Below are 13,060 nucleotides of genomic sequence, written 5' to 3'. Positions count from 1 at the left end.
ATCGTGCAGATTGCGTGTTCTTTATAAAAGTAAGGTTGGCCGTGGTATGACCACAGACACTATTTTCTTGCCTAGTGGGCATTGTGGGGTCAGTGATGAGGGTTAGGCCTTCCTGTTACGAGTCAAGCCAGAGATCCCTGCCTTTGGGGAGAACTTGTTTATAGCCCCATGTAGAATGGGGGTAATTAAAGAGCCACTCACCAGGTTTGACAATTTTGAGCTGACAAGCGCAATGCGTAGATGAGGCGTTCATGATCACCTCTGTCAAAATTTGCAATGGTACGTGCCGCGGAAATGGGTCAAATTGCAAGATGAAAGCTGCTCACCCTCCACTCTACCGGCACACGTGTAGAGAATGAGGGCATGACGTGGACGTAGGAATGGCCCTACGTACACAGCACTGCGGTCACGTTGGTCCTCTACATAGACGACTCTGTTCTGACGTTGTCAACAGTATACCACGTGACATGGCAAAAATTATTTAACACAACATGCGTAATTTATGTATTTCTTGCTTTAAGAGATGAATAAAACTTGAAATAAATAATGAGACGCAATAAAAAATTGTGCAAGTTTTTTTTACATTTTTTCCCGTGAAATACTACGAGATGCCGGGCTAATGTGCAAGCGTTTCACATGCGTTCGGGTTCCCGCGGTCAGCGCATCGAGCTGACGACCGCCATGGAACGCTCCTACGTGTTCGCGCACTCATTGTGCTCATCTACTCTACCGGGTCTAAGCCAGCGTTTCCAAACAATCCCGCAAAAACAGGCAGAAGACCACAAAATAACGCCAATCAACAAAGCAACGCCGCTCGCGTGCACGGAGACTGGGCTTGTTCGGGCACGTCATGCAAACGTCTCCTCTTGGTCGGATGCCGGAGAGGGTGGGGAAGAGGTTTGGCTTGCGAAGGCTACGCGGAGGAGCGGCAAGGGTGTCAAGCTCGTCTCCTCTCACCCTCGTTTTGCGCCGCTTCAAAAAACCTGTTTTCTCCGCTCGTAATGAACAGATTGAAAAAATTTTTGTGGCAAAACGTTCCTCATCGAACACTTAACAACTTCCACTGTCTAACTAAAATTCGGTAAGGGGCCTGGTGAGTGGCCCTTTAAAGTCCCCTTCGATTATTACAACTCGGTCGCCCGCTATCATATGTACGCTTGAAGAGAGTTAAAAATCTGTGCGGTGTGAATTTCGGGTTACTGTACACAATTAAGATGAACACACTGTCACCTGTTTTTCTTGTGGGTATGATTTCAATTATTATATTATCTATATCAGTAACCTGTGTGCTGTGTTGCACTGCGATGTGGTCCTTCTGCACTTAAGTTGCAAGGGCTTTAGTCTCCCCTTCAGCACCACCGACAGAGCGCTGGCCAGACAACTTAGCGAGGCCATGCGTCTCCTGTAACATGATAATATCTGGTTTTTCTTTATCATCAGGATACTGGTGTAGGGCGGCTTCTTTGTTTCTGCAACTTCTACAATTCCATTGCCATATTAAATAATTGTTGCATCTGTCCATGGCTACAATTATCGCTGAGGAGGTGCCGAGTTTATGAAAGCCGGATATAGTAGGGGAGGTTTCATGATTGTTTTAATGGGTGCTACTCGACTGGTTTGTAGGCCTGTAGCTAAGGGCCAATTTTCAAGTTCTGTTAGCCTATAGCCGGTGACAAGCTAAGAAAAAAAAGTAAAGTGTATCACTGTCCAGTTGTATTATGCGCGTCCAACTGCAGCCGCTCATTACAATGATGTAAGAGGCACAATGAACCAATGACAAATTCAGCATGGTGCCATCCGCGGCGAGAGGCGATGTGCCGCTGCACAGAGACCGTCGGGCGTCCATTTGGTTTTATGGGGCATTTTCTTCGTCAAGAAGCTATATCATCCACTCGCCCTCACCATCATCGTGGTCGACCGTCATTCGATGCTGGCGTTTATGATTTTGTAGCATTTCGAATGCACGAAGCGGCAGAGCTTCATCGCGTTTCGTCGATTCGGCAGCGTGAAGCAGCAACACGGCGTCTATTCTCTGCGTCGCTAGAATGACCACTCTCAATGATTGTCGTCATGGTCATTCGTGTGCAGTAAGGTGACAGTGAAGTCTGAATGTGCAAGTGTGTGTTCTGTTGAATGTGCACGTCTGTGCTTTACTGCCCGCCAAAGGTGAGGCATCAGCGTTACCGCATGTACGTGTGTGAGTGCGTTACTTGAGTGGTGCAACGTGAGAATCTGGGTGATTGTTTGCAATATGTGCTGTGTTGTGCACCCACATGAGTGTTATAAGTGAGCGAGGTGGGAGAAAAAAGCAATTGAGAGGACCAGCCAGCATCACACAGTTCTAACAGTAAACAAACCAGGTGGGGAAAATTTGCATTGGTGTATGCATTAAAAATTATTATTATTATATGTGAGGTTTAACGTCCCATTACCACCATATGACTATGAGAGACACCGTGAAGAAGTGCTCCAGAAATTTCGACCACCTGAGATTCTTTAACGTGCACCCGAATTTGAGCACACGGGCCTACAAGATTTCCGCCTCCATCAGAAATGCAGTCGCCGCAGCCGGGATTTGATCCCGCGACCAGCGGGTCAGCAGCCGAGTACCTTAACCACTAGACCACCGCGGCGGGGCGATATATGCATTAAAAAGCGAATTGTGGTCATCGTGTACGTGGGTAATTATTTTTACATGTGCCAATTGGCACAGCTGCGTCATTTTAATGGAGTCTATTGCCACGCTCATAATTACATGCCAGATTGAAAAGTCCGTTGCATAAGCGCTTGTCTGACGCTCGAAGTACGAACACCTTGCAAGAAAAATGCTGTGCGTGGTTCTTCAAATTGGGAAAAGACAAAAGCTATGTAATATCGATGCATCAATCGTTATCAAAGCAGCAATCACGATCAATCACAATCAGTTACATTGATCGTGATCGTCACTGTGGCGACGCCGCTAAAGCTATTGTTGAGCAAAAAAAGAGAAAAACATTTCGTTTTTTAAGACACTGTATCATCCTTATTGATATCATATTGAAAGTCTTACGTTTTGTGTTGTTTTTTCATTTTGCCTGTATTGCGTGCATGTATTATGCATAGAGATAAATTGTTTATATTAAATTACAGTTCAATGAAAAAAAAAGACTGACGCATTGCTCTCCCCTGTGAAAGCAAAGTCTGGCACGATATTCACTCGCATTTTCCGGAGAGAGAAAAACCCCTTGTCTGCAGAGACACACCTTCACACAGACACATTCATTGAACGTAGTGGCCCCTGTTGTAGCAAAACTGGGACCTGATTTAAGAAAGTTGAGTATTGAAGTGCTGACAGGTGATGGCAACACCTTAAAGTGCAAGTTGTCGAAGCAAGAAAAAAAAATTGTACCTACAGCTTTTAGTCGCCGCAACCTTAGCCGTGTACATCGCCTTGGCCTTTAACTTAACGACAATGTATGCAATGATACGTACTGTTAGACGCAAAATCTTCAGAGCACTTTTATTTTCATAAAACAAGAAGATGTCGAAAGAAACATTGGCAATTATCTCAAACACGATGACGCGTAACACACATTCGGTATTTAAGGCAGCACAAGAATCAAAATTCACAAAGTCAATCTCAGATCTCTTCTCCATTCTTCGCTTTAAGTCATGGTTTCCATAGTTACAGAAAACAGTGAGAAACCTGGCAGCGAAAGTTTCGTAAAAAAAATTGCAAACAACCTAATTAAATGTGAATACTGCCCCTGTTTCATTATGTGAAACTGCAAAATAACAGTTTCCTAATTGTTAACATTACATTAAATGTGGCATTATTTGTTTAGTACAACCTTAGGTACCATGCAGAAACATCCCCTTCGAGAGATGTGTATTGCTTCTTCATGGACTCCGAGATGAGCACAGTGAGGGGTGCGATTTAAACAACAGATATATTGCTGACGCGGAAGCCCGCGCCTTCTCACATTTATTTATCGAGCTTCAGATTCTGTATTTCAACGCCAATTAAGTCTTGTAAGGTAACAATTGCGTGCATAAAAATTATGGCCAGTATATGAGAACTACTTCCTTTGTAGCACAGAGGCATGGAAAAAAAGGGCAATCAGGCCTCGTGGCCTGATTTATTATATATTTATTCTTAGGTTGCCACCGACTATAGTAGATAGGCTATCTAGTTGCTGCTGGTGAGCCTGCTGTTGTATAACTGTGTTAATTTGCTGCATAAAAGCCGCTCCTCACTCTTTAATTTGCACTCCCATGGTTTCCTTAATGTCGTTCATTGCCTTAATTTGAGTTTTCAGAGCTTCTTCAACTTTGCTTATTCGTGAATCTATGCATTGTTTAAATTCCTCTTAAGATTTGTGCAACATGTAAGTATTCTTGATTTTCTTGTGCTTGCTAGTACCATCACCGTTGTTCTCTACAGCCTTACGTTTTGCGAGAGGAGAATAAGTGCTCTCCTCCATACTGGTTACGCTATCCTGTTATAATGATTGCGTCATTGCACTACACCATGCTTGTTCTGTAGTTGTGAATTTCTTCCCTCAATATTTTAATCTACTCCCTCATGCAGAATCATTTGCTTAACTTCTGCTAACTTTTCCTTGAGTTTGGCGACTTTCTGGTCAGAAGCAGCCTCCCCCTTCACGCGCGTCCTCTTGACCCTGTCTGCGCGGCTCACCCTGAGCGATGTATCGCCGCCGGGGTTTTGAGGTTCCTTGGCCCATGACTAGGAACGGTTCCTGGACCTTGAGCAGCTTTTCTTCTCATGCGACAAAATGGGGAAAAACTCTGATATGTTGTTCCTCACTGTGTAGGCGTGAGATGGCCTGTCTTGTGCTGCGAAAGACGTGTTCTCTTATTCTTGTCTGGCTCTCTCCCAGCGGTGTTTCCGCCCTAGGAATGGTGTCTTTTATCTTGCTTTGCAGGTTTGGTCTGCTGTGGGGTGGTCTTCGTCACACAGTTGGGACCTGGCCTTGCATTCGTGGCTTTCGGGAGGATTTGGCATGCTGCAGCTTTGGCAGATCTTGTCTTTAGGGTTACGGCAGACCTATGCCTCAAGCGTCCACAGTGGTAGCACACGTCTAGTTGTTTTCTGTACAACGAACATAGTAGCAATGCCCCACCGTACTTCACGTAGCTTGGGATGCGGTAGCTGTCAAATAGTACAATCACATTGGTGGTGTTTCCAATTCGCTTGGCCACGAGTGCAGTTGGGTTTCTGGGACTTATGACGTTTGCTGTTATCTCTCGGGCTATATCTCCTAGCGGTATTCTCCGGATCACTCTCTTGGAGGTGTTTTCTGGGGCTGTTTCATAAGCGCTGGCTTCAAACGCTTGCGTGCCTATTTTAATACAGGCAATTCGCTGGTGTCTATTGGCATGTTCTTCGGCAGGAGTGGTAACCACAACAATGTTTTGTTGGTAATTGAGGCAGACCATGTCTTGCTTTCGGACTTCCCTTGGTATATTGGCCCCTTGGCAGACGCTGTTGGCAATGCAGGCGGCACCGTGATCGCTGACGCAAGTCCCCCACAAGGTCGCACAATTATCTTGCAGTCTTACCTTAAAAGTGGCAGCATTCTGCTAGCTCTGGTGATTAGGCGAAGCCGTTGTTCTCTCAGTTTCTTGTTCTTTTGCCCTGTTGAATGCTGCTTGTCTGGTTGCTCTGGCATTTGCTCTGTAATCTTCTGCTGTCCCACTGTTTGCCATCTGTTATTATCCTCAAATTCTTCTTTCGAAACGCTTTCTCCCTTCACGGTCACTTCCATTTGGTCAAAAAACTCAACGTGCAAAGCGTGCAGGGCGCCACATTCTTCTTGATTCCTTGCGCCGCAGCGATGGCGGCGGTGTTTCCAACGAACGCTATAGAGGTGGCTTTTCTGCCGGCGTAGCAAATACAAAAATGGGCATAAAATGGTCAAATGTAAGTCCTCCCACCTAATTTTGTGTCAGGATGGTCGCAATGACTTGTGGCATCGATTCATAACGTGAAATCCGCTGGACATGGTGATTTCTGCCGAAAAGGATCCAGGAAACAGGGAGCCGAACACGATGAGCGACTGCTCCTGCCGGGCTGTTATCTCTCGGGCTATATCTCCTAGCGGTATTCTCCGGATCACTCTCTTGGAGGTGTTTTCTGGGGCTGTTTCATAAGCGCTGGCTTCAAACGCTTGCGTGCCTATTTTAATACAGGCAATTCACTGGTGTCTATTGGCATGTTCTTCGGCAGGAGTGGTAACCACAGCAATGTTTTGTTGGTAATTGAGGCAGACCATGTCTTGCTTTCTGACTTCCCTTGGTATATTGGCCCCTTGGCACACGCTGTCGGCAATGCAGGCGGCACCGTGATCGCTGACGCAAGTCCCCCACAAGGTCGCACAATTATCTTGCAGCCTTACCTTAAAAGTGGCAGCATTCTGCTAGCTCTGGTGATTAGGCGAAGCCGTTGTTCTCTCAGTTTCTTGTTCTTTTGCCCTGTTGAATGCTGCTTGTCTGGTTGCTCTGGCATTTGCTCTGTAATCTTCTGCTGTCCCACTGTTTGCCATCTGTTATTATCCTCAAATTCTTCTTTCGAAACGCTTTCTCCCTTCACGGTCACTTCCATTTGGTAAAAAAACTCGACGTGCAAAGCGTGCAGGGCGCCACATTCTTCTTGATTCCTTGCGCCGCAGCGATGGCGGCGGTGTTTCCAACGAACGCTATAGAGGTGGCTTTTCTGCCGGCGTAGCAAATACAAAAATGGGCATAAAATGGTCAGATGTAAGTCCTCCCACCTAATTTTGTGTCAGGATGGTCGCAATGACTTGTGGCATCGATTCGTAACGTGAAATCCGCTGGACATGGTGATTTCTGCCGAAAAGGATCCAGGAAACAGGGAGCCGAACACGATGAGCGACTGCTCCTGCCGGGCTGTTATCTCTCGGGCTATATCTCCTAGCGGTATTCTCCGGATCACTCTCTTGGAGGTGTTTTCTGGGGCTGTTTCATAAGCGCTGGCTTCAAATGCTTGCGTGCCTATTTTAATACAGGCAATTCGCTGGTGTCTATTGGCATGTTCTTTGGCAGGAGTGGTAACCACAACAATGTTTTGTTGGTAATTGAGGCAGACCATGTCTTGCTTTCGGACTTCCCTTGGTATATTGGCCCCTTGGCAGACGCTGTTGGCAATGCAGGCGGCACCGTGATCGCTGACGCAAGTCCCCCACAGGGTCGCACAATTATCTTGCAGTCTTACCTTAAAAGTGGCAGCATTCTGCTAGCTCTGGTGATTAGGCGAAGCCGTTGTTCTCTCAGTTTCTTGTTCTTTTGCCCTGTTGAATGCTGCTTGTCTGGTTGCTCTGGCATTTGCTCTGTAATCTTCTGCTGTCCCACTGTTTGCCATCCGTTATTATCCTCAAATTCTTCTTTCGAAACGCTTTCTCCCTTCACGGTCACTTCCATTTGGTCAAAAAACTCAACGTGCAAAGCGTACAGGGCGCCACATTCTTCTTGATTCCTTGCGCCGCAGCGATGGCGGCGGTGTTTCCAACGAACGCTATAGAGGTGGCTTTTCTGCCGGCGTAGCAAATACAAAAATGGGCATAAAATGGTCAAATGTAAGTCCTCCCACCTAATTTTGTGTCAGGATGGTCGCAATGACTTGTGGCGTCGATTCGTAACGTGAAATCCGCTGGACATGGTGATTTCTGCCGAAAAGGATCCAGGAAACAGGGAGCCGACACGATGAGCGACTGCGTCTGCCGGGCGCTTCGAACGCTCTCCCGCGCACCGTGTTGTCACAAATACTTTTTATCTTCGTGCTTCAACAGCAATCTAAAGCAATAATAATATTTGTCGTGCTTTAACGTCCCAAAACCATAATATGATTATGAGGAATGCCAAAGTGGTGGGCTGTCAAGAACTTTCGCCTCCATCAAAAATACGGCTGCTGTGGCCGGGAGCAACCTAATGCAAATACAAGAATTAGTTGGGAATGATTAAGTGAAACAGCATAGGACATGCATTTTACAGATTGTAAGACAGTAGCACCACGTTAACTTACGCACCGCTCCGCTTTCGTATGTTGAAATGTAGCAGTAGATACTTACGGTGATGCATGCATGCATGGGGAAGAGAACCACTTAGGTAGCTTACATGTGCAGTGTGGCGGACAAAGCACTACTGCTCACACATTATAACCGAATCACTTACACAGATGGCCTTGTTGTCAACCAAGTACTTTTTCAGCAACTGCACCCAGAACTCCTTATCTCGCTTCAGCAAGCTCATGAATATGGGAATCTGGTTCAACCTGTTCCGCAGCTGCAACAAAAATTGCAATAATGTATTGGGAACAAAATGTCTGCAAAATATTGCAGTGGGTTTCATTTTGAAGTTTAACATTGCATGGCACTAGAATATTGCATTTGCATGCAAAAGTTGACTAAAAGTGTTCAGCATCACTCACATCTTCAGGTGTATTTCCGTAAAGGAAGTCGATAATGACAGTGTTTGCAATACTTTCATGTGGTGCGGATTCGATCTGCACATATAAGAAAGAAGTGCAAGTAATGAAAAAACAATAAAGTAATTCCTTCATTATACATCAACTTTCAGGACACACGGCTAACAAAATCCGCAAGCCCCACATGCCATGTCATAAATTAAAATTTCGAGAGCTCAATTTTTTTTATTGACTGGTAAAAGCAAACATAAAATTGATACTCCAGTGAATATTTGAGAATCTTATTTTTCAAGGCTGGAAAAAAAATTCTGAATTAACCAAGTGTGAAAGAAGAAACTGTAAGCAAAAAGTGCTTACTACAAAACTTTTCTTTCAACTTTTATTTCTAAACTTTTTATTTTTCTATAAAGATAACATTACACAAGAAAACTGGACCATGTACCACAATAAACACATGGACAGAAACAAAGATTTAGGGAAAGATATACACAGACACTGCTTTACTTTCTTTCGGGACTTTTCTGTGCTGTTACATCAATCCTACTTTCACACCAACTGACTTGCAAGCTTTTCACTGCATGCTCTGAATTAGGGTGGGTGAACAAATCTTAAGAACAAATCAAATCGACTTACATATCAAATAATTTTTGAGGTTTTCAAAAAAAAAACTGCTTTAACGACTGCTACGCAAAGATCATGTCCTAGTATTCCTACTGTTAACAAGCTTCTGTCATTGTTGCAATACGCATAAAAAGGCATATATGAATCATTAAAGGACCCCTAAACGACCCAGAGGTCGAACTTAAGTTATGGTGTTACAGTTATGCATCAGTCTACAATAAACACACAGCCACGACAAATTTTCAAAATGGTGTCATAATACGTAGTTACATGCAATCGATGAGGAAATCCAAACCTCGCTCATTCCATTCTTATGTTGGCTTCCTCATATTCATTTAATCGTCTCTCCTGTGCTCAGAGTTCTCCTCGAGCAGCAAGGAGGAAGAGCAGCGAGCATGTATGCCTGCTAGTACACAAACTTGCTCTCACCGCTGGCTACACAACCGGATGTGCCTGACGACGTGATGACAATCAGTAGGAATATGGGAAGGTCCAAAGAGGAGCACAGGATTGTTTTTTTATTTTGTGGTACACCTGCTGCTCAAAATGCTGCCGCATTTAACATTTGTGAACATCACAGCATTCAAAACACAATGCGCCTGATTGCATGTAATATTAAAAAAGTAACAAAGGTGGTTTAGGAGCCCCTTCAGAACAAGCACGCAGTTTTAAAAAAAAACAGGAGTAGAATTCTGCACAACTTCAGTTTTCGCTTAATTTTGAAATGTTCACTTTTCACTTCTACTTTCAGCCAGAAGTCAGCTCTTTGACTATAAAAGCTGGCTTTCTGCCAAGCTTATGAGTCAAAACCACACATTTAAAAACTGCACAAAGACCAACATGTACAAAATAAGGGGGAACATAGATCTTAATTAATAAAAAAATCACTTCAAAAATCAGTTTTTAGACAGCAGCACATTTGAAATCCGCATCCATTACTCTCGTATATGCAAAGTTTCTTGTCTCAAGTTAATATTTAAGCTGTAATATCAATTTAGAAACACATAGGGCACGTGATTTTGTTTGCCTCCATTACACTAAAACAACATTCCATGATGTTATGATGGCATTCCTCCGTCTTCTTCAGTGTCTACTAATTGTAGCAAACTCATTACTTTGCGAGTATGCATGTACAGGCTGTTTCCCACTTGGGAGAAGTCTCAGAGCGCATGGAAATCCCAATGCAGCAAGCGCAGCAGCGACACGTCAGCAACAGCTCGCGTGTGTCCAGGCGCTCGAGAGGCGTAGTCATCTGCCACAGTAGCACGTGCTCACCACATTGTCAGGCAGCACCCTGGATTTAATCGTTACTGCGAGAACTGAACTAATATTTTGAACTACATGTGCGAAAACAATCTACCAAGCTGTATTGGTGACAATTGAATTCTAAACCTTTATTTGAAAGCATGCCATTTCCTTTTTCAAAATGCCATGTTACTGAGTGTGTGCATGTATATTTCTTCACTGTGTGTGCTACAGCAATGCACTGTGACAAAAAACACACCATAATCAGCACTTACTCTGCATCGTCTTAATTTGACGCTAAAGAAACAAAGCTTGCAACAGTGACCGCCGAGCAGTTATGAGGGTTTAACATAACAAAACAAATGGAAAAGTATTCATCAATTCTTTAGGTTAGCACAACGATCTGGATGAGCTGCTTCTTGATGACAATTTATTACACCTGGTAGACATGTCCCGCTGTCGCGGAAATGTGTGTGTCACGCTTCCAACTTAACTATTTCGTTACCACGCCTATGAAATCGATCACCGGTGATCAACGCTTTTGGATCAACGATTTTGGCATGTTAAATTTGTTTATCGTGCACGCAGCACTTTCTAAAAGTTAGTCCAGCCACTTAACTTTGAGAATCAATTTGAATTTGCCCATTTTTGCAACATAGTGATTTCTGACTGACCTTAGCGCGAACTAATGTGCGTGTATTGTTGAAAAAGTGCACTAGGCTGGCAAACTTGACAGAAGTGCGTACCCCTCGTGATTATGTTACAGCAATATCGAAGTTCTGTAATGAAAAGAACATTTGCAAGCAAAATATCAAATTAAAGTGTCAGCTTCGCAATTTGACTATGTTGAACAGTAATAATTGCCCAAGCTTTTTGCCAAATATTCAATGGAGAGCTGTTCCTAGAAGTTGGGAAAAATTTGTTCTACAGAAGTATTTACGAAGGTCAGCCACGCATTGAAAGTGTCGAGGTGGCCTTCTCTGACAGTTTCCAGCAACTTTGGTTTTGCTTGCGCCGTTACATCAGATGCAAGGTCGCATCTTGTGTCACTTGTCGCTCCTATGACATCGTCGTCACGCATGCATGGGTGCGCACCAGCGCTGCAAAAAACATGCACTGCTCGAAACTGTCTTGCAACTCCACCTGAATTGAGTGAGAACAAGCTTAGAGTTTGAGGATGACAGCACCTCAGCTTTAAAGTTTATGAAGACAATGTTTTGTGTCAGCCTGAAACATCCACATCCTTTTATGGGTTTGTTTTGCTTATAACCTCAAGTTGTCTCTTCCACTTCAAGTGCGTAGCTACTGAGCCTTGTGCACGATCTTATAGCTACTCTGGTTACGTGCGTAGTCCATACTTCGCTGGGGCACGGTGTGCTGGCGCTGGCTGCAGAGCTCCTAATGGCAAGAAGGCTCCCGGAGCACATCTTGACGCTGACCTTAGAGCAGCATGAAACAATTTAGAACTGCACGTGATATTGTGCTTTCTTTAAAATGATATGTGTAAAAATGCAAAGAAATATGCTTGGATGCATATATTGAAACGCCAACCTATGCTGAGTGAGGTGGTTCATGGAAAGAAATGACACTAGATGAATTACAAAGTTCATTGAACGTGCCATTTATAGAGGCATTATTCACATCACGGTTATTCATATATATTGGAACACCTGGAGACTTTTATCGCAAGAAAAAAAAAATTCACTGAGAAAGTGTATGATACACGTGTGTATCACAAAAAACCATGCGATGCTTCACCCCATGGCATGAGCAACAAAGCAGCACCTCGGTTCTGATGATGAGTAGTTTTTAATGGCGCAAAGGCCAATTGATGGCCAAAGAGCGCCATTTCAATTGACTACAAATATGAACAATGATATGATGTGTGGCTGTAAAGGGGCCTTCAAATTCCTCGCGAGAACACGGGTTAAAACATAGAAGTAATAAAATCATGACAGTGGCGTGAGATATGTGTAGTGATAGCGGATGGCAAAATGTCATGATATTAAAACCATGATGAAGATGTAGTCACCGCAGCCACGACCATGGTACAGAGGTCGTGCTACGGATGACTTCCAAATATCGAGTGAAAGCCATGCACATCTTTTAAAAACATGAAAAGTGTTTGCAGTTTAAAAAGCAGATCCCTACCGATGAGCATCCCAGCATGTAGAGGGAGCTCCTGCCGGTAGGGCAATAAAAAATGTTTTTTTCTAAAAGCATCTAGCTCATTGCACTGAACGAGAATGTGGAGAACCGTAAGGAGTTCTCCACATCTCTCACAATATGGTGGATTGCCGGTGGATAGAAGAAATGAATGTTTAGAATGTGTATGTCATGTTCTAAGCCTTGTTAGTATTACTTCTGTGTGTCGTGATTTTGATAGTGGCGGCCAATAACCTAGTTGCGGCTTAATAGCATGGAGATTATTATCTGTGTGTTTATTCCACGTGCTCTGCCAATACCCCCTGAACTTTCGTTTTGGGAAAGGTTTTAAGTCAAGTGCAGGGATTGGTATTGATGCATTGGGAGTAGTGTCGTTGGCGGAAGCAGCCAGATTGTCGGCCAAAACGTTCTCTTGTATCTCACGGTGCCCTGGAACCCAGCAGACAAGGACATGCTGTTTTGATGTGTACAGTGTGCACAGAAGTGAGTAAAGTGACACCAGCATGGGGTTCTTGTGTTTTTTAGGAATTTTCAGGGCTTTGACCATGCTTAGGGAATCTGTGTATATTACCGCCTTTTGTAATT

At 44.0% G+C, this 13,060-nt stretch overlaps 1 protein-coding gene across 1 annotated transcript in view; it reads right to left on the bottom strand.

Annotated features, from left to right (window-relative positions):
- Positions 1-13,060, bottom strand: part of LOC119160965 (uncharacterized protein C05D11.1) — a 269,272-nt gene that overhangs the window by 176,247 nt on the left and 79,965 nt on the right. The window contains exons 10-11 of the mRNA XM_037413256.2: positions 8,447-8,521; positions 8,191-8,301 (exon numbers count right to left, since the gene is read on the bottom strand). Coding sequence (XP_037269153.2) covers positions 8,191-8,301; positions 8,447-8,521 — 186 coding nt within the window. The remainder of the gene's footprint in view (positions 1-8,190; positions 8,302-8,446; positions 8,522-13,060) is intronic.

This window comes from Rhipicephalus microplus, chromosome X, assembly GCF_043290135.1.
Source record: "Rhipicephalus microplus isolate Deutch F79 chromosome X, USDA_Rmic, whole genome shotgun sequence".
Lineage (NCBI taxonomy): Eukaryota > Metazoa > Arthropoda > Arachnida > Ixodida > Ixodidae > Rhipicephalus > Rhipicephalus microplus.
This window is presented reverse-complemented; position numbering and strand designations above follow the sequence as displayed.